The sequence below is a fragment of the Natator depressus genome, chromosome 12, assembly GCF_965152275.1.
Source record: "Natator depressus isolate rNatDep1 chromosome 12, rNatDep2.hap1, whole genome shotgun sequence".
Lineage (NCBI taxonomy): Eukaryota > Metazoa > Chordata > Testudines > Cheloniidae > Natator > Natator depressus.
The window spans coordinates 32,737,359-32,757,303 of NC_134245.1; the positions used below are offsets into that span (position 1 = coordinate 32,737,359).

At 45.5% G+C, this 19,945-nt stretch overlaps 2 protein-coding genes across 4 annotated transcripts in view; both read right to left on the minus strand.

Annotated features, from left to right (window-relative positions):
* Positions 1 to 966: 966 nt before the first annotated feature.
* C12H16orf46 (chromosome 12 C16orf46 homolog) overlaps positions 967 to 19,945 on the minus strand; it is a 29,634-nt gene continuing 10,655 nt past the window's right edge. Inside the window, exons 1-4 of one of the 3 annotated variants that reach the window (XM_074968823.1) lie at positions 11,324 to 11,464; positions 10,122 to 10,261; positions 6,924 to 7,940; positions 967 to 1,868 (exon numbers count right to left, since the gene is read on the minus strand). In XM_074968823.1, coding sequence (XP_074824924.1) covers positions 1,224 to 1,868; positions 6,924 to 7,940; positions 10,122 to 10,261; positions 11,324 to 11,336 — 1,815 coding nt within the window. In that variant the 5' untranslated portion in view covers positions 11,337 to 11,464 and the 3' untranslated portion in view covers positions 967 to 1,223. Of the gene's footprint in view, positions 1,869 to 6,923; positions 7,941 to 10,121; positions 10,262 to 11,323; positions 11,564 to 11,974; positions 12,107 to 19,945 lie in introns of those variants that run through there. The other 2 variants (XM_074968821.1, XM_074968822.1) reach the window with 2 other exon arrangements.
* On the minus strand, positions 17,621 to 19,832 carry LOC141996815 (uncharacterized). Its single transcript, XM_074969112.1, has 2 exons — positions 18,730 to 19,832; positions 17,621 to 18,144 (listed from the first exon to the last, which is right to left on the minus strand). Exons 1-2 carry the CDS (start codon positions 19,313 to 19,315, stop codon positions 17,621 to 17,623), a joined length of 1,110 nt encoding a protein of 369 aa, XP_074825213.1. The 5' UTR covers positions 19,316 to 19,832.

Genomic DNA, 19,945 nt, shown 5'->3' on the forward strand with positions numbered 1-19,945 from the left:
TGCTTCTTGAGATCAAGCTGATGCCATGCCGATTGGTGCCAGTGAAGAAGCTCAGACTCTAAAGACAGGGGTGCCTGGGAGATCCGTGGCTTTCCCCTAGATGGTGCTAGCCTAACTGGCACCCGGGAGCTGCTCAGTGAGGAGGTGAAGGTGCTGAAAGGTGTCTTAGCCAATGGTGTCAGGTGAGTCTCTTGAACCGGTGATGGCAGCACCAAGAGTTTCAACAACTCTCTGATGGCATCAAACACCTCAGGAGTATATGGTACTGGGAAGACACATGGCACAAGGAGATGCCAATGAAGGTGCTCCAATAGCTGGTCTCAACAGGCCTACGCTGGGCTTTGGAGTCAATGAACTCTCCTGTTTAGAAGTGCTTCCTCTTTAAACACCCTCCTCAGTCTTTAGAAGACCTTATCCTGTTTGAGTCTTTTGAGGACCCTGGTACCAAGTCCAATTTCCAGTGTCTCTTCATTGGCACCTGTGAGGCCGATCTGCCTCTCGGTATCAGTAGACTGGAGATGTACTACTGACTGACGCCGCTGTGATGGGTACCCTGACCGAGGTAGAGTAGTGAGATGGAGGCCGTAGTGCCAATTCAATAGGCGGATATTTTAATCTGGCTGCCTGGTCTATCTTTTGAATGGGGTTTGAAAACCTTACAAATGCCACACTTGTCACTCACATGAGCTTCCCACAAGCACTCAAGGCAGTTGGGGTCAAGGTCACTATTAGGCATTGTCTTGCCACAAGAGTGGCAGAGCTTGAAATCTGGAGAACATGGCATATCACCAATACTGGGCCCAGCACCAAACTGGTTGCCAGAACCACACAAAGCCACAAAAACTTATTTTTAAAATTCACAACGCTATCTACAGGTCCTATATACAGATATCAAGTAAAGATTTGCAGAAGCAAGGACCGGGAGCTTTAAACTGTCACGGGTGGTAGGAAGGAACTGAAGAGGGTCTCTGGCAGCTTAGCTCTTTATGCCTACACGGTGTGTGTGTGTGTGTGTGAGAGAAAGCACAGGGTGCTCAGGCTGACCTGATGGTTTGTGCTCAGGGTAAAAACTGTGCACTGGAGCACCCAAACACCTACTGCAGAACAGACATGTGAAATCTCTCGAAGAATGAGACATTTGGAAGTGAGGGACCAAAAAAAGTGGTGCACTGATTTTTATTTGATCCATCTCTGTATTGTTCATGCTGTCAACAAGTCACTTTTCACCCTCTTGCTTTTAGTACTATGATATAGGAAGCAGGTTCAGTTGCAGCGGTATTGAGACTTCTCTCATTTCCCCGGGTGGAAATTGCTTTCCTCTTCTTAACAGAAGGTTCTAGATACAAACAGGGAGCTGTTTTTTTCAGCTGAAGCAGAACCAGTAATGTCTTTAAGGTCATACATCTCAGGCTTTCATGAGGATTACCATGGCTTACGTGTAGTAGGCTCATATCTTTACATTTCAGGGCTTTTTTTATGATCTTTTTCAGTTGCCTTTTGTTGTACTTGTTTCTTGGCAAGTTCTTGGTACTCTCTTCACCTTGAAGAGTCTGAGTAGCATGCAATTTGCCATTACTCCTTTCTCCTTTAGTGCTATCTGTCATAGGAGCAAAATTGAGAGAGTGTCTGCAACAGACTGGAACCTTTTCTTTTCCTGAAACTGTATCTCCTACAGCATGTGTAGTTAATTTGCAATTAGGCTTTGATCGATCTTTTATAGACTTGGTTGCCTGGGACAATTCTTTTTTGGTAGATGGTGCTATATCTATGTGAGGTAAGTGAGTGACTGTTTCCTTTGTCTTTGGTTTTTTAGACTTATTTTGTACTTGGTAGCAGGTGAAGGGAGCATCTTTACAGCAGCCTTTTACCTGGAGGTACAAAAGCATGTTAAATGCACATTAATATAAGTGGATTTTATAACAGTAAAAATAAAAAAAAATCATTAATGCAGTAGCTAAGTATATTTGTGGTGTTGATATTAATTGATTATAATTCTTCAAATGCTCTTTAGAACCAAAGCACCTGAAATTTACTAAGGACTTTTTTACTCTTGACCTCCCTTATAAAAGTTATTTTTAGCTCTTCCTGCAAGTCCTAAATCTACAGGAGACATTTTTGTGGTCCTTTTCATCCTTTTTGTGGTCATATAAAGAGATGACTGTTGTGCATGTTTTGGGGCAGTTATGTAGGGACATGACTTTCACAGATTTCCATGACTTTTCAACATCTCATATCGTCCTGCAAAAGAAAAACTTTTCCTTCCAACCCAAATCAACCCGAGGTTAATTTTGCAAAGGCTCACTTGAATTTTTCTGATCTGCCATGAAATCCTCACCTGTAAGTGCAATTGTCTAGGAAGCTGAAACTCACTCAGAGGAACTCTTGTGGTGTTCCACACCTTAGCACAGTCTCCAAGTTCACCCACGCAGCTACAATTGCATTCTACTCTCTGAGCCAAATTCTGATCTCAGCCTTGCCACCCTAAATCCAGAACAACTCCACAGAAGACAGTGGAGGGAAGGAAGGGTGGTTCTGTGGTTGGAGAAAAGGATTTAGAGGCAAGAGAGCTGAGTTTTAGTCTTGGTTCTGTCACAGGCTTACAGTGTGCAATACTTCTAATGTAAAAAATTCTTGATACTTTTTTTCAGTTGGGGTAATTGACATTGGAATCTGGCCTGCTGTCTCTGAAAAATGAGTGCTATAGAGTAGCTGTAACAATTCTTAACATCTTAGTGCCAAATTTTGCTGTTTATAATGATATAAATAAGTAACTGAGCAGTTTTTGGCCTCTACACAGTTTGATGTTATCCTGAGGTTTGGTTGGCACATTTATGACCCCCTTTTCTCCTTGTCTCAATTCTCTGACCAAAATGGAAGGTGCTAGTCAAACTCTCTAACTGTAGGAAATTAATGTCCTTTTGCCTTTCTGATGTTTAATTTGTTTTGTTTGGAGTTTTTAAATATTTGCATTCATAAGTGTTACATGTAGTTTACCAAAGCTCCAATTAAAATGCCTAATAAATTTATAAAATCTAAATTAGATCTACAAGAATGGGGAGGGGGTGTGAATGTGAAACTAATTATCACAAATACAATAAATACTCTTGCTGAAAATGAAATACAAAGGTTAAGGAAAAAATCAAGGTGTTTAAAAATGAATTTACAGATATTTTTAGTCATTCTTTATCTAATACACCCATAAAACTTAGACATTGCAGAAGCAAGGCTCATAACTTTCTGCTGTAACCAGTGTCTTTTTCCTATCATCTGTCAAATAATTTACTATCAATAGTGCTGACATCCAGTTAATGCAAGTTTATTTAATTACTATACTGAACATGGATGGTGTGGCTTTCTCCTTCTAATCGGTTATTTTTCTATTTTCTCTTTAAAGCGTCAGTGTTTTCAATTGTCTGATAGACATCACCTTTTCTCTTTTCAGGCCATGGAAATGTCAGTAATTTCACAGGTCCTTATATAATGTTTAAATAGTGCTATCTAGTGAAAAGTGTACACAGTACTGTCTGAAGACTGGAAAACAGATGTTTGGACTGATTCGCTCTTTCTACATGTTTTGGTTATTTGTGAAGGATCTAATTTAGTCTTAATGGTTTTCTGATGTTTCTTTTACAGCATATTTTTAAAATTAAGTACAATGTTGGGGACTAGTAGAGAGACACCAGCATCCTACTTGTAGTGCTTATTCAAATATATCTTAAATATCTCTGCTCACATAAATGTCAGTTTATTTCTAGAGAAAAGGATATTTTACATTTTAAATACAGTGTTATGGTATAAATCACTAGAGAATTTACTACCACTGCTACTTTTAATTAAGACCATAAAAATAAGGCAGATTGCATCTGTTGTCCTTCTGGCTAGGGTGTTTCTACCTAAAAGCACAAGACAAGTGCAGATATAGAACAGGGCATATATTGTAAAAGGAGTTAGTCTATTATAAAATGGATGTTGGGGAGAGAGAGAGAGATAACTGACCTACCGAATGATGTCTCTATTCTGACCGATATTATCATACATGTGCAACTGTAGTACTGTGATAAAATTGCATAGTTAAGACAGACCCCTGGACTTTCTACTGCCTTGATTCTTGTAAACAAAACACAATAGATATTTCCTCAAAAAACAGTTAGTGGAAATCATTAAGACTATTTACAGCCAGTTCTGTTTTTGAATAAATAACCATGTATTCTCATTCCTGTTTTAAAAGCATGAGAGCACCAAGTGGAAAAACGAACTATCTTGCTACAGTATTTGTGATCTAAAGTTATAATACAAAGCACTCAATTCTTCTGTTATGCCAGATGCACCATAAAATCCATTACTTCACAGAATGGAATGTAGGTAAGAAGAATTTATTTTCATTGTCCTGGCTGGATTTCTAGTTAAATGTATCTTTCTTGTGGTAGTTCACATATGTCTACAGCTTCTACCAGTAAACAAGCACCACAGCATATCAGATGTCTTCAAAACTAGCCACTATAAAAAGAACTCTTCTAAATGTTTAAGGAAAGGTGAGGGAGGAAGGAAGGAATCTTACATTGGAAATACAGGGACAAATCCTACAGTCAATATTCAGGCTAAAGCCTTGTTGAAATAAAACACCAGGTCTTGTAAGAGATAATGGCTCAGGAATTTTGCCCCAGTACACTCTGCAAAAGCCAAGCTATCTAACTGATGATTTTGTTCCCATTTGAGGATGACCCCACTACTCCTGACCCAAACTCATATAAATAATTATCTTAGAACTATGTATTCTCTAAATTTATCGCAAGGTATTGAATTTGCCACCAGTGACTGCTGTCAAAGGGGCTTATTTTCCATAATCACTCTTCAGGAAAAGGAAGTAAAATAAAGGAGGTTTTTTTAAAAAAGGCATTAATTCATCTCCAGTTACAGCTGAATACTTAACACCTAGTGTGGTATGGGTTCCCCTCTCACCACAACTAGCTGAACATTCAGTAGGTGGCACTCTTCCCTCCACACTAGAACCACTATATTGTATTTCAAGTGATCTCTTGCAGCTGTTCAAGATCAAATAGAAGGCCTGACCACTTCACAAATGAACAGTAGTGACATAAGCCATTGCACTCTGCTTTAATTCCCACAATAACTTCTATTGGAAAACAGCATTATTCACATCCGCCCTAAACTGTTATGCAACAGTGATGTGTGTTGTTGAAGGGCTGCTGTATTTCTCCCCTAGAGGTTATTGCACATCAATAGTGGGCAATTTCTTCATGTAGTTTTTTAAAATAAAGAAGTCCTTTCATTACTTAGCCTTTGCTTCTAGTTACTGCCTAGAAAGAGCTTGCTTTCTCTCTCTGGATCTAAAGCAGTGCATACATGAGGGTGAGTAAATAGTTAATATGTAGAAGTCTGTAAACTGTAAACTGCTTTGAAAGTATCATACTATAAAAATATGAATTCTGGATTTAACTTTAATCTCCTATGACTGATTCTCTGAATCTTAAATCAGCTAGATGGTAAGTTTAGAGCTCTGGCGTAAGAGTGGAACTTGTGATATTTGGGAATTTTTAACTCGTATTATCTTCCCTATTACTTCCAAGGTACTGTCAAATGCATCAAAAAGGGGGAGAGAATAAATAAGTGGCTGCCAGTCACAGAAAATCTTTGACTACTGAGAAACATGCAGTCATTTTGAATGTGGATAATTTTTATTGAAGCTATTCTAAATTGTGAATGCAAATTTAACCTGTATTTTATGGAGGAAACTGTGACAGCTAATTCATCAAAATGAAATGTACATTTAACACAGACAAAACTTGATATCCAAGTCCCTCTGTTTAATAATAGATGAGTCTGGCCTCTGTTAATAAAACATGAAAACAAAACAAGGAAGCATACCCAAAAAAATACTAATAGTACTTAAATCAATAAGTAGAAAGGTGGTAAGTGAACATTTAACCATGCCACTGTGAAAGAGCTGCTGTTCCTGGGGCTACTTGACTAGTTCTGCTGCTCTTTTAAGTCCCAGTTCTGCAAAGCATTTAAGCAAATATTCAGCCCCATGGAGCTCTATTAAACTGAAGCACATATTTAAAATAAAGAACATTCTTAAATGGCTTGCTGAATAGGGATGAACTCAAGATTGTGCTAAAATGCATTGTTGAGCCAGGTACCCCATGACCATACTTAGGCCTTGTCTGCATGAACAATTAGACTGTGGGGCAAGCTGGGGTGCAAATCTATCCCACACCAGTCTGCCCTGCTCTAAACTGTCCATGTACACCCTGCTGCTATATGTTAAGTTTGTCAGAGTGCTTTGAGTTAGTCCTCCTTAGCTCAAAGCACTTTAACAATCGTTAATGCACACAGACAGTTAAGAGCATGGCAGGCTAGTGTAGCATAAACTGTCTGTGTGCATTAACGATTGTTAAAGTGCTTTGAGCTAAGGAGGACTAACTCAAAGCACTCTGACAAACTTAACATATAGCAGCAGGGTGTACATGGACAGTTTAGAGCAGGGCAGACTGGTGTGGGATAGATTCGCACCCCGGCTTGCCCCACAGTCTAATTGTTCATGAGGGATGCACCTGAATGACGTGAATGCACTTAGTTCCAGTAGAACTTTAAATAAATTAATATGGGGCAATGGGGATTTAGCATACTGTCTACCATAGACAGAGATAGTTAATCTATAAGCTGGAAATTAAATTATTTGGAAGTAACGCATAGTATTATAAACTGATACATATAAGTAGCACCTACAGAAATTAACAAATGGACAGTCTCTGCTCACAAGGAGCACAAGTACAATGTATCTTCAATCTTTTTCTCATCATATAATGAGTTCAAACAAATAGAAGAAAATGACATGAAGTTACAGTATAAAAATGTTAGGTCAGTCTAGAAGACATTGCGGTTATTGCAACATGGCTGACCGTTAAGGAAGGGAATAGTCCAGGAAGCAGTTGCACCGCTTGTGTGTTTGATTCATTTCCTTGCTTGGCCTCTGAGAGACTTCTGTTTTTAATACTGTTGGTGAAAGGACCTCTGATCTCATCATGTTTTGTGTACTGTATTCCTTTTGTATGCAGAAACTGCATGTTAGCAAGATGACTGTACTTTCTCAAAGAAAGAGAATTAGAAGTGGTTATAATTTTTCTATCTGGCCAAAGAGCACAGGGCCAGTGTAACTGCTCAGGGCCTCCTTGCAGGAATGATGCTTTTGGAAGCTTTGGGACAAAGGATGATGGTTCGTGAATTTGTTTCTCCTTCACTGTATCATGAATGATACAGTCAGTTTGTTTCCCCCCCTTTTGTTCTATTGTTTTAGTACCCTTACTACTGGAAGCAGTCTCAGCTGAAGTAGCATTGAGCATTTTCTGATTTGCCTGGGAGATAGCTGCTTTATTCTTCTTAAAAGAAGGATCTGCACTATCTTTTGGAGTTGCATCTTTCACTGGTGGCAATACCAGCAAAGACTTTAAGTTTGAAGATTCAGAGCTATCTGGAGCAGGCATGGTAGGCTCAGGTGTCTTTATAGCTTTACTTTTCAGGGCTTCTGGATTTTTCATTTTTTCTGGGTGCCATATACTGTATTCCTTTATTGGCAGACTTTTCTTTTCACCTTGAAATGTCTGAATAGAGCACAACTTGCCATTACAGCTTTCTCTCTTAGTTCCATCTGTTGTAGAACAATTGGAAGACTCACTAGAATGGACTGGAACCTCTTTCTTTTCTGAAACGGTATCCTCTATAGCACATGTGCTTAATTTGCAAACAGATTTTGATTGATCTCTTGTAGTCTTGGTTTCTTGGCTCTCACTTTTGTCATTAGTTTGCCTCATATCTAAGCAAAACAGGCAACTGTTGACGGTTTCATTTGCCCTTGATTTCTTAGCTTGATTTTGCAACTGAACGCAAGCAAACGGAGCAGCTTTACCCCAGCCTTGTACCTGGGAACAGAGAAATATGTTAAATCTAAATACTAGTTGCTCCTTCACAAAAAAAAAAATTAACTATGTACAATGTAACAGTAATGATTAACTAATAGCACTCATGATGCTACTTAGGTTTATTGTTTGGGCCAAATTAACAAGTAGTTTTTTATTCTTAGCCAGGCCCACTTAAAAAAACCCTGTATTCGAAGAAGTTTTTTATTGACAGGAAAACCAGTAGACTCCACAGATTTTTTTCATGCCTGTTTTAGTTTTATGCTTGCAGTGCTGTTCTACAGAGTCCTACACTGCAAGCCTCAGAGGCAATATCCAAGACCATGAAAAATCCAATTTCCATTATATTATCTTTGAAAGAAAAACATGTTCTCTTCCTCCAAAAGTCTTGGATCTGAGAGATTACTATAGCTTTCCTTAGTTCCCACTTCTTTACTAAAACTGAGTACAGAACAGAATTGTGATGTTTCTTTTATGATCCATGTACAAAACAAATGCATTTCTAGTGCCATTTCAATCAAACAATCAAAACAACATACGTTCCACTGCTGACAACTCGACTGCTGACTAGGAGTGGATTTTACTTAGCTTTTGATTCACTAATATTAATCTCTTGCAGGCTTCAACAGGACAAACTTCCAGTTGAGAGGAGAAAACCACATCACCTGCTACTGACTGCTTAAAATTAAGAGCTCAAAAACTGAAATACCATTTTACAAGATCCCTCTTCAGAGCTCTACACTAGCAGCCTACCTCTGCACAATTAAATGTGAAAATTTAAGACAGACTCTTACCAAATATAGAAGTAGTGACCATAAACTAGAGGTGGAAACAGGACACAAAAAGCACATCACCTACACAGAGAAGTGATTTTGCAACCAATCTGGGAGAAGAGAAAAGCTTCTTTTTGCGCCACAGTCCAAACTACAAGGAACTGGGAAAGACTTGCTTATATTATGAGAAAACCATTTACATTAAAAAGCAATGAGTGGGAAGAGACATGAATTTGAATGGGACCTGATCTGGGAGTCATGCTCAAAGGCCACCTAGCTGCTTAGGCCCCAGACCTGATTTATGCAGCCAAATACCTACCTTCCCCTGGCTTGTGAATCGCTTTGGGGCCGAGGTGGGAGATAAGCATCTGGATGCCCCAGAGTCTAAAAACTTAAGCATCTAGGGAACTTTTACAGTGGAAAGTTAGGCAGAGTTGGCTTAAGCATCTACAGCAGTGGTTTTCAACCTTATTTTCATCTGCAGCCCCCTACAAGTTTTCAAATGGAAGTGTCTCTCTCCTAGTCCCCAACATTGTACTTTAGAAATTCACCTTTGGAAATTCAGCCTGTGGTCCACGGATCCCTACCATAGAAGTCTTAGACTGAAAACTGACTGAATAGAATTCAATTATAAACATTGCATGTGCTCAGCACAGCATTTGATGCAGCGTGAGAGAGGGCGCTGAACTGTGAGCTTCTATGGTAATGATGATACTTCCAGGTTTTGACCTGTGGGTGGGGGTATTCACATACTTTTGATTGGTCAGAAAAACAGAGTGCCTTTCCTGGGATCTGAAATTTAATTTTCATAGTTACCTATCGCAGACCCCTGAGACATAGTCTGTGGACCCCCAGTTGAAAACCACTAGTCTCCAGGGTTAGGTGGCAGCCAAGCAGGAATTTCATGGAGTGCAGAAGTGCTGCATACAAGACGTAGACACCTAAGCTTTGTGAATCACACCTTTAAAGTTTAGAAAGTCTTAGCTTTTCAGTTATATCAGCAGGTACCAGAGAACTTAAACCTAGAAATATCTACTCAAGAAGTTACAACAAAATAATCGGACTACCCAACACCATCCTCACCCCACTAACTGTATTCCTAACCACAAAAACAACTTTTCTATACAGATAGGTCTGCCCTAAATATAGATTACAAGAAACCAGTCTAGAAGACTGCATTACTGCAGGGGGAGGAGGAAGACAACTTTAACACAAGAATGACTTCAGTGTATGTCCATACCTAACACTGGATAGAAAACAGTTGTTTATCTTAGTTATTTTTAACCTTCTAAGCCCCCCTAGAATAGGGTTACCATATTTCAGGTTCCCCAAAAGAGGACACTGGGAGGGGGAACTGGCGGGAGGTACAGTTGGAGGAGCAGTAGGGGATACCTGTGTCAGTGGTACTCACTGGAGGTGGGGGGCAGAGTCGCTCCCTGTCATGGTGGCAGGACAGCTGGCAGAAGCCCAGGATGCAGCCACAGACCTCAGACAGTGCCTCCCTATGGACCCCCTCCCTAGGCCTGGGTGGGCAGGATCTGGCAGCTTTGTCTGTAGGGGAATGGACCAAACAGCTGCTGATGCAGGGGAGATACCAATCAGGAAGCGGTCTAATCAGGACTCTTTCTGAGCTGCAGCATCTGCTCTGAAAAAATCCCAGACATTTCCTGTTTGAAAAATCCACCTGGACAGAGGACGGAGGCTCAAAAAAAGAGGCAATATCTAGGAAAACCTGGACATATGGTAACCCTACCCTAGAATGGGAAGACCTGAACCCATTGTACTCACACAGTTATTCTAAAAAATTCATAATCTTAAAACTACAGAAACCAGAAGCCTCAAAAGCCATTTCCCTCTGTGACACAAGAGACCTGTCCCCCCAGCTGAACTATTTGTTACTACTCTGATATAATCAATAATGTACACCAAATTCTTAAGGCATCCGAACCATCACAACCCTACTTTCCTTTTCTTCAAGAATCTCATCTTTTTTTTGTAGGTAAAAAGGCAAGAAGCAGCTTTAATCAGGATTACTTCAAACAAATGTGAGTACCATTTATACTAACCACTATTAACATTCCTTCTATTCAACTTCATTGGAGCTACAGGAGAGGAACTTACTTGGAGGTTTAGTGAGGTTTTTCGATATTCCATATGTCTATGCTACAAGACAGTGACAGACATTCCATTTCATTCTGACTAATCTGCAGCTGTAACAAACTAGATCTCTGTTTGTTTAGTTTAAGAATAAAACCCTAAACAATATTTTCAGTATGTTCTTAAAGTTACTCCATAGCTACCTCTGCTTTTTAAGCAGCTCCCTACAACTATTTTGAAGCTCCTAGCTTTTTGGTGTTTTTTTAAACATTTGTAGTGTTAAATATCTTGTTTAAAACAATCAACTGTTTATTTGTCATGATTTCCCCCCATTCTCAACTTTGACTCTGGTTTAGAGGCTTTAAGGTATCCAGAGCAGTATCTGATGACTTTTCAAACTACATTGTATCAAAACAAATGAATTTTTAAATAGCCATTGTTAGCTAATATTCCAAAACTGCATTTGAGAATTTTTTTTTGGCTAAGTACATTTTATGTCTTGAAAAAGGAACTTACAGCTTCCTCCCATCCTGTCCTGATGACATATTCCAAGGATCTTTCATCTTGTTCAAATGCATTCTCGCTGATGTCAAGAAGACTATAAACTTGATTCCTCTCTCTCCTCTCATTTGGGTAGATACATTGCCACTTGATTTCCTCTGCTTTTTTATTGGTAATGCTTTTTTCTAAATCTACTTCATTCTTCTTGGAGGAGTTCATCATGGTCCCAGCACCCCAAGCTTCTACCCTTTAAAGCTGCAAAAAGATCTGTGTCTTAGATAATCTATCTGGCAATTATTGTTCAGATATCCTGATTTTTACCCAAGGATGTTTAGGGCTGCTGCACCACTGACCTCCCTGAAGACCCAGTCCCAAAAGGATTTTTTTAACTAAAGAACCAGAATTGGGTATTTTATGCCAGTCCCTTAGCTTAGGCTACTCTTTGAGCCACTTCCCCCCATCCCCTTTCCACCTACATTTCCCCCCCCCCTCCCGCGGTTCCCTCTCGCCCTCCCCCCCATTCCCAGGCTCTTCTCTCCCCCCTCATCCCCCCATTCCCGGGCTCTTCCCTGCCCCCTCCCGCACTCCCCCAAGCCGCACCAGGCTCCCCCTCGTCCCCCCGTTCCCAGCTTCTTCCCTGCCCCCCGTGCTGCTCCCCCCGCCCACCTTTCGGTCCCGGGGAGCTGGGAGATGGAGCCGCGCAGGCCACTGCGGTTCTTCGCAGCCCCCTTCCCACCCCGAAGCCGTTACCCTGGGCGACGCGGTGGGGCGGGGGGCGGGCGCGGAGCGCGGCAATGAGCGCATGAGCAATGGGGTGCGAGGTGCGACACAAACACCCTGCGGGGAGGGGATGGAGGGATGAGGAAGGGGGAAGGCAGTGGGAGGGGGCAGTGGCAGGAGGGGTAGGGGAGGGAGGGATGAGGGGGGAGGTCTGGAGTGGCTGGCAGGGCTGAGGGAGGGCGCAGTGGCGGGAGGGGTAGGGGATGGAGGGATGAGGAAGCAGGAGGAGGGGGAAGGCAGTGGGGGGAGGTCTGGAGTGGCTGGCAGGGCTGAGGGAGGGCGCAGTGGCAGGAGGGGTAGGGGATGGAGGGATGAGGAAGCAGGAGGAGGGGGGAGGTCTGGAGTGGCTGGCAGGGCTGAGGGAGGGGGCAGTGGCAGGAGGGGTAGGGGATGGAGGGATGAAGCAGGAAAAGGGGGAAGGCGGTGGGAGAGGGCTGGAGTGGCTGGCAGAGCTGAGGGAGGGGGACAGTGGCAGGAGGGGTAGGGGATGGAGGGATGAGGAAGCAGGAGAAGGGGGAAGGCGGTGGGAGAGGGCTGGAGTGGCTGGCAGGGCTGAGGGAAGGGCAGTGGCAGGAGGGGTAGGGGATGGAGGGATGAAGCAGGAGAAGGGGGAAGGCAGTGGGGGGAGGTCTGGAGTGGCTGGCAGGGCTGAGGGAAGGGCAGTGGCAGGAGGGATAGGGGATGGAGGGATGAGGAAGCAGGAGGAGGGGAAGGCGGTGGGAGAGGGCTGGAGTGGCTGGCAGGGCTGAGGGAGGGGGCAGTGGCAGGAGGGGTAGGGGATGGAGGGATGAAGCAGGAAAAGGGGGAAGGCGGTGGGAGAGGGCTGGAGTGGCTGGCAGAGCTGAGGGAGGGGGCAGTGGCAGGAGGGGTAGGGGATGGAGGGATGAGGAAGCAGGAGGAGGGGGGAGGCAGTGGGGGGAGGTCTGGAGTGGCTGGCAGGGCTGAGGGAAGGGCAGTGGCAGGAGGGGTAGGGGATGGAGGGATGAGGAAGCAGGAGGAGGGGGAAGGCGGTGGGAGAGGGCTGGAGTGGCTGGCAGGGCTGAGGGAGGGGGCAGTGGTAGGAGGGGTAGGGGATGGAGGGATGAAGCAGGAAAAGGGGGAAGGCGGTGGGAGAGGGCTGGAGTGGCTGGCAGAGCTGAGGGAGGGGGCAGTGGCAGGAGGGGTAGGGGATGGAGGGATGAGGAAGCAGGAGAAGGGGGAAGGCAGTGGGGGGAGGTCTGGAGTGGCTGGCAGGGCTGAGGGAGGGGGCAGTGGCAGGAGGGGTAGGGGATGGAGGGATGAAGCAGGAGAAGGGGGAAGGCATTGGGGGGAAGTCTGGAGTGGCTGGCAGGGCTGAGGGAGGGGGCAGTGGCAGGAGGGGTAAGGGATGGATGAGGAAGCAGGAGAAGGGGGAAGGCAGTGGGGGGAGGTCTGGAGTGGCTGGCAGGGCTGAGGGAGGGGGCAGTGGCAGGAGGGGTAGGGGATGGAGGGATAAGGAAGCAGGAAAAGGGGGAAGTCTGGAGTGGCTGGCAGGACTGAGGGAGGAGGCAGTGGCAGGAGGGGTAGGGGATGGAGGGATGAAGCAGGAGAAGGGGGAAGGCAGTGGGGGGAGGTCTGGAGTAGTTGGCAGAGCTGAGGGAGGGGGCAGTGGCAGGAAGGGTAGGGGATGGAGGGTTGAGGAAGCAAGAGAACAGAGGAGAAGGTGGAGGGGGATGCTGGTTTGAAAGCTTGGTCTGCTTCAGCTTTCCCAACCAGCACAGAAAGGGCCAAAAGGCCTAGCTGAGAGATGCTTGCTTGGCCTGTCAAAGCTAGGTTTGCACCTCCAGCCCACCATGCTCCAGGTCATAGTCCTGGGCCATCCCGCTGGCCATTATTCCTTGTTTGTGCTGCAGGATGGGCAGCTGCACAGATGCCCCCATAGCGTGATGTCACCTCAGCCCAGCACAGGGCTGACTCAGGCTGTGACTATGTGGGTAAAGATTTCAGCAAATCATGATGCCATGTAAATGCTGCACTGAAACACATGCAGCAAAATCCCACATTGCAAGATAAGGATACTTAGAAAACTCCTTGGAATGACTGTCCAGGGATGAAGTCTCCCCTTCCCAATAAGCAAGACTTGGCAGACTGTTGCCAAGGACTCTTCGTGGGATCAACTTTTTTTCTGAACAGCTTTTCCCAGTCCCATTCCTTCATTGTGGGCACTTGGGCCTTCCACCTCTGAAGAGCTGGGTTCAAAACTTGATGTAGGGCAGAAGTGAAAAAGTACTTGGTGGCCTCATTCTTGTCCCTAGTAAACATTTCCAGCTGTAATTGGCCTACAGGAAGGGTGATAGCCTTTACCTCTCTGTCATTCACACAGACAGCAGAAAATTTCGGATAGTGCCTCTTTGGCCAGAAATTAGATGAAAAATATTGGGTGCAAAAGGGTTTATGGCAGTTCAATTTTAGACATCTAGGAGAGGCAGCCGGAACTGGGCAATTGTGAACAGGCAATTAGGACCAAATAGTTGGAAACTCTCATTTGGATGAGAAAACATGGAGAATGTTCAGATCAGTATCCATTCACATTGGTCAATGAGGTGGTGCAGTTGGGAATGGGAAGTCAAGAACAGCAGTAGAGATGTTGGAACAAGGCATTTAGGAATAGCATCTGTAACTGGGCAGTTTGAGAGGAGAAGAAAATAAGATAGTGTAGACAACCCCTTAAGGCAGCGGTTCCCAAACTTGTTCCGCCGCTCGTGCGGGGAAAGCCCCTGGTGGGCCGGGCCAGGGGCTTTCCCCGCACAAGCGGCGGAACAAGTTTGGGAACCACTGCCTTAAGAAGGGTATATCTACACTACGAAATTAGGTCAAATTTATAGAAGTCGGTTTTTTAGAAATCGGTTTTATATATTTGAGTGTGTGCGTCCTCACAGAAAATGCTCTAAGTGCATTAAGTGAATTAACTCGGCCGAGTGCTTCCACAGTACCGAGGCTAGAGTCGACTTCCGGAGCATTGCACTGTGGCTAGCTATCCCACAGTTCCCGCACTCTCTGCTGCCCATTGGAATTCTGGGTTGAGATCCCAATGCCTGATGGGGCTAAAACATTGCCGCGGGTGGTTCTGGGTACATATCGTCAGGCCCCCGTTCCCTCCCTCCCCTCTGTGAAAGCAAGGGCAGACAATCGTTTTGCGCCTTTTTTCCTGAGTTACCTGTGCAGACGCCATACCACGGCAAGCATGGAGCCCGCTCAGGTAACCATCACCGTATGTCTCCTGGGTGCTGGCAGACGCGGTACTGCATTGCTACACAGTAGCAGCAACCCCTTGCCTTGTGGCAGCAGACGGTACAATACGACTGGTAGCCGTCATCGTCATGTCTGAGGTGCTCCTGGCCACGTCGGCCAGGAGCGCCTGGGCAGACATGGCCGCAGGGACTAAATTTGGAGTGACTCGATCAGGTCATTCTCTTTAGTCCTGCAGTCAGTCCTATTGAACCATCTTATGGTGAGCAGGCAGGCGATACGGATTGCTAGCAGTCCTATTGCATCATCTTCTGCCGGGCAGCCATGAGATGCGGATGGCATGCAGTCCTTCTGCACCGTCTGCTGCCAACCAAAGATGTAAAAGATAGATGGAGTGTATCAAAACAAGAAATAGACCAGATTTGTTTTGTACTCATTTGCTTCCCCCCCCCCCCCCCCCCGTGTAGGGGACTCATTCCTCTAGGTCACGCTGCAGTCACTCACAGGGAAGGTGCAGCGAGGTAAACCTAGCCACGTATCAATCAGAGGCCAGACTAACCTCCTTGTTCCAATAAGAACAATAACTTAGGTGCACCATTTCTTATTGGAACCCTCCATGAAGTCCTGCCTGAAATACTCCTTGATGTAAAGCCACCCCCTTTGTTGATTTTAGCTCCCTGAAGCCAACCCTGTAAGCCGTGTCATCAGTCGCCCCTCCCTCCATCAGAGCAACGGCAGACAATCGTTCCGCGCCTTTTTTCTGAGCGGACGCCATACCAAGGCAAGCATGGAGGCCGCTCAGCTCACTTTGGCAATTAGGAGCACATTAAACACCACATGCATTATCCAGCAGTATATGCAGCGCCAGAACCTGGCAGAGCAATACCGGGCGAGTAGGCGACGTCAGCGCGGTCGCGTGAGTGATCAGGACATGGACACAGATTTCTCTGAAAGCATGGGCCCTGCCAATGCATGCATCATGGTGCTAATGGGGCAGGTTCATGCTGTGGAACGCCGATTCTGGGCTCGGGAAGCAAGCACAGACTGGTGGGACCACATAGTGTTGCAGGTCTGGGATGATTCCCAGTGGCTGCGAAACTTTCACATGCATAAGGGCACTTTCATGGAACTTTGTGACTTGCTTTCCCCTGCCCTGAAGCGCATGAATACCAAGATGAGAGCAGCCCTCACAGCTGAGAAGCAAGTGGCGATAGCCCTGTGGAAGCTTGCAATGCCAGACAGCTACCGGTCAGTTGGGAATCAATTTGGAGTGGGCAAATCTACTGTAGGGGCTGCTGTGATGCAAGTAGCCCACGCAATCAAAGATCTGCTGATATCAAGGGTAGTGACCGTGGGAAATGTGCAGGTCATAGTGGATGGCTTTGCTGCAATGGGATTCCCTAACTGTGGTGGGGCCATAGACGGAACCCATATCCCTATCTTGGCACCGGAGCACCAAGCCGGCAAGTACATAAACCGCAAGGGGTACTTTTCAATAGTGCTGCAAGCTCTGGTGGATCACAAGGGACGTTTCACCAACATCAACGTGGGATGGCCGGGAAAGGTACATGACGCTCGCATCTTCAGGAACTGTGGTCTGTTTCAAAAGCTGCAGGAAGGGACTTTATTCCCAGACCAGAAAATAACTGTTGGGGATGTTGAAATGCCTATAGTTATCCTTGGGGACCCAGCCTACCCCTTAATGCCATGGCTCATGAAGCCGTACACAGGCAGCCTGGACAGTAGTCAGGAGCTGTTCAACTACAGGCTGAGCAAGTGCAGAATGGTGGTAGAATGTGCATTTGGATATTTAAAGGCGCGCTGGCGCAGTTTACTGACTCGCTTAGACCTCAGCGAAACCAATATTCCCACTGTTATTACTGCTTGCTGTGTGCTCCACAATATCTGTGAGAGTAAGGGGGAGACGTTTATGGTGGGGTGGGAGATTGAGGCAAATCGCCTGGCTGCTGGTTATGCGCAGCCAGACACCAGGGCGGTTAGAAGAGCACAGGAGGGCGCGGTACGCATCAGAGAAGCTTTGAAAACCAGTTTCATGACTGGCCAGGGTACTGTGTGAAAGTTCTCTTTGTTTCTCCTTGATGAAACCCCCCGCCCCTTGGTTCACTCTACTTCCCTGTAAGCTAACCACCCTCCCGTCCTCCCTTCAATCACCGCTTGCAGAGGCAATAAAGTCATTGTTGCTTCACATTCATGCATTCTTTATTCATTCATCACACAAATAGGGGGATGACTACCAAGGTAGCCCAGGTGGGGTGGTGGAGGAGGGAAGGAAAATGCCACACAGCACTTTAAAAGTTTACAACTTTACAATTTATTGAATGCCAGCCTTCTGTTTTTTGGGCAATCCTCTGTGGTGGAGTGGCTGGTTGGCCGGTGGCCCCCCCACCACGTTCTTGGGCGTCTGGGTGTGGAGGCTATGGAATCTGGGGAGGAGGGCAGTTGGTTACACAGGGGCTGTAGTGGCAGTCTGTGCTCCAGCTGCCTTTGCTGCAGCTCAACCATACACTGGAGCATACTGGTTTGATCCTCCAGCAGCCTCAGCATTGAATCCTGCCTCCTCTCATCACGCTGCCGCCACATTTGAGCTTCAGCCCTGTCTTCAGCCCGCCACTTACTCTCTTCAGCCTGCCACCTCTCCTCCCGGTCATTTTGTGCTTTCCTGCACTCTGACATTATTTGCCTCCACGCATTCGTCTGTGCTCTGTCAGTGTGGGAGGACAGCATGAGCTCAGAGAACATTTCATCACGAGTGCGTTTTTTTTTCTTTCTAATCTTCACTAGCCTCTGGGAAGGAGAAGATCCTGTGATCATTGAAACACATGCAGCTGCTGGAGAAAAAAAAAGGGACAGCAATATTTAAAAAGACACATTTTATAAAACAGTGGCTACAGTCTTTCAGGGTAAACCTTGCTGTTAACATTACATACATAGCACATGTGCTTTCGTTACAAGGTCGCATTTTGCCTCCCCCCACCGTGTGGCTACCCCCTCAACCCTTCCCCCTCCCCGTGGCTAACAGCGGGGAACATTTCTGTTCAGCCGCAGGCAAACAGCCCAGCAGGAACGGGCTCCTCTGAGTGTCCCCTGAAGAAAAGCACCCTATTTCAACCAGGTGACCATGAATGATATCTCACTCTCCTGAGGATAACACAGAGAGATAAAGAACGGATGTTATTTGAACGCCAGCAAACATACACTGCAATGCTTTGTTGTACAATGATTCCCGAGTACGTGTTACTGGCTTGGAGTGGTAAAGTGTCCTACCATGAAGGACGCAATAAGGCTGCCCTCCCCAGAAACCTTTTGCAAAGGCTTTGGGAGTATATCCAGGAGAGCCGCGAATGCCAGGGCAAATTAATCCTTTCACATGCTTGCTTTTAAACCATGTATTGTATTTTAAAAGGTACACTCACCGGAGGTCCCTTCTCCGCCTGTCGGGTCCAGGAGGCAGCCTTGGGTGGGTTCGGGGGGTACTGGCTCCAGATCCAGGGTGAGAAACAGTTCCTGGCTGTCGGGAAAACCGGTTTCTCCGCTTGCTTGCTGTGAGCTATCTACAACCTCCTCCTCATCATCATCATCATCTTCGTCCCCAAAACCTGCTTCCGTGTTGCCTCCATCTCCATTGAAGGAGTCAAACAACACGGCTGGGGTAGTGGTGGCTGAACCCCCTAAAATGGCATGCAGCTCATCATAGAAGCGGCATGTTTGGGGCTCTGACCCGGAGCGGCCGTTCGCCCCTCTGGTTTTCTGGTAGGCTTGCCTCAGCTCCTTAAGTTTCATGCGGCACTGCTTCGGATCCCTGTTATGGCCTGTGTCCTTCATGCCCTGGGAGATTTTAACAAAGGTTTTGGCATTTCGAAAACTGGAACGGAGTTCTGATAGCACGGATTCCTCTTCCCATACAGCGATCAGATCCCGTACCTCCCGTTCAGTCCATGCTGGAGCTCTTTTGTGATTCTGGGACTCCATCATGGTCACCTCTGCTGATAAGCTCTGCATGGTCACCTGCAGCTTGCCACGCTGGCCAAACAGGAAATGAGATTCAAAAGTTCGCACTTCTTTTCCTGTCTACCTGGCCAGTGCATCTGAGTTGAGAGTGCTGTCCAGAGCGGTCACAATGGAGCACTCTGGGATAGCTCCCGGAGGCCAATACCATCGAATTGTGTCCACAGTACCCCAAATTCGACCCAGCAAGGCTGATTTAAGCGCTAATCCACTTGTCAGGGGTGGAGTACGGAAATCGATTTTAAGAGCCCTTTAAGTCGAAATAAAGGGCTTCATTGTGTGGACGGGTGCAGGTTTACATCGATTTAACGCTGCTAAATTCGACCTAAGTCCTAGTGTAGACCAGGGCAAAGAGTGACAGGGAATAATAAGAGAGAAAAGATTAATAGAAAATCAGAGTAATGTATGGGGAAAACAGCGCCAGACAAGAAGACATGAGGAAAATAGAGAGTAGAAGAAACAAAGGACAAAAATGAGAAGATGAAGAGACTAAGAAATTAATCTGAAAAGGTAAATGATTTTTTGCATTTTGTTGTACCACAGTGAGGTGTAGGAAAGTTTTGAATTGCTGCCTGACCTGTCTTGTTAAAATATGAAAGTGAAAACTCTACTTGGTTCCAAACT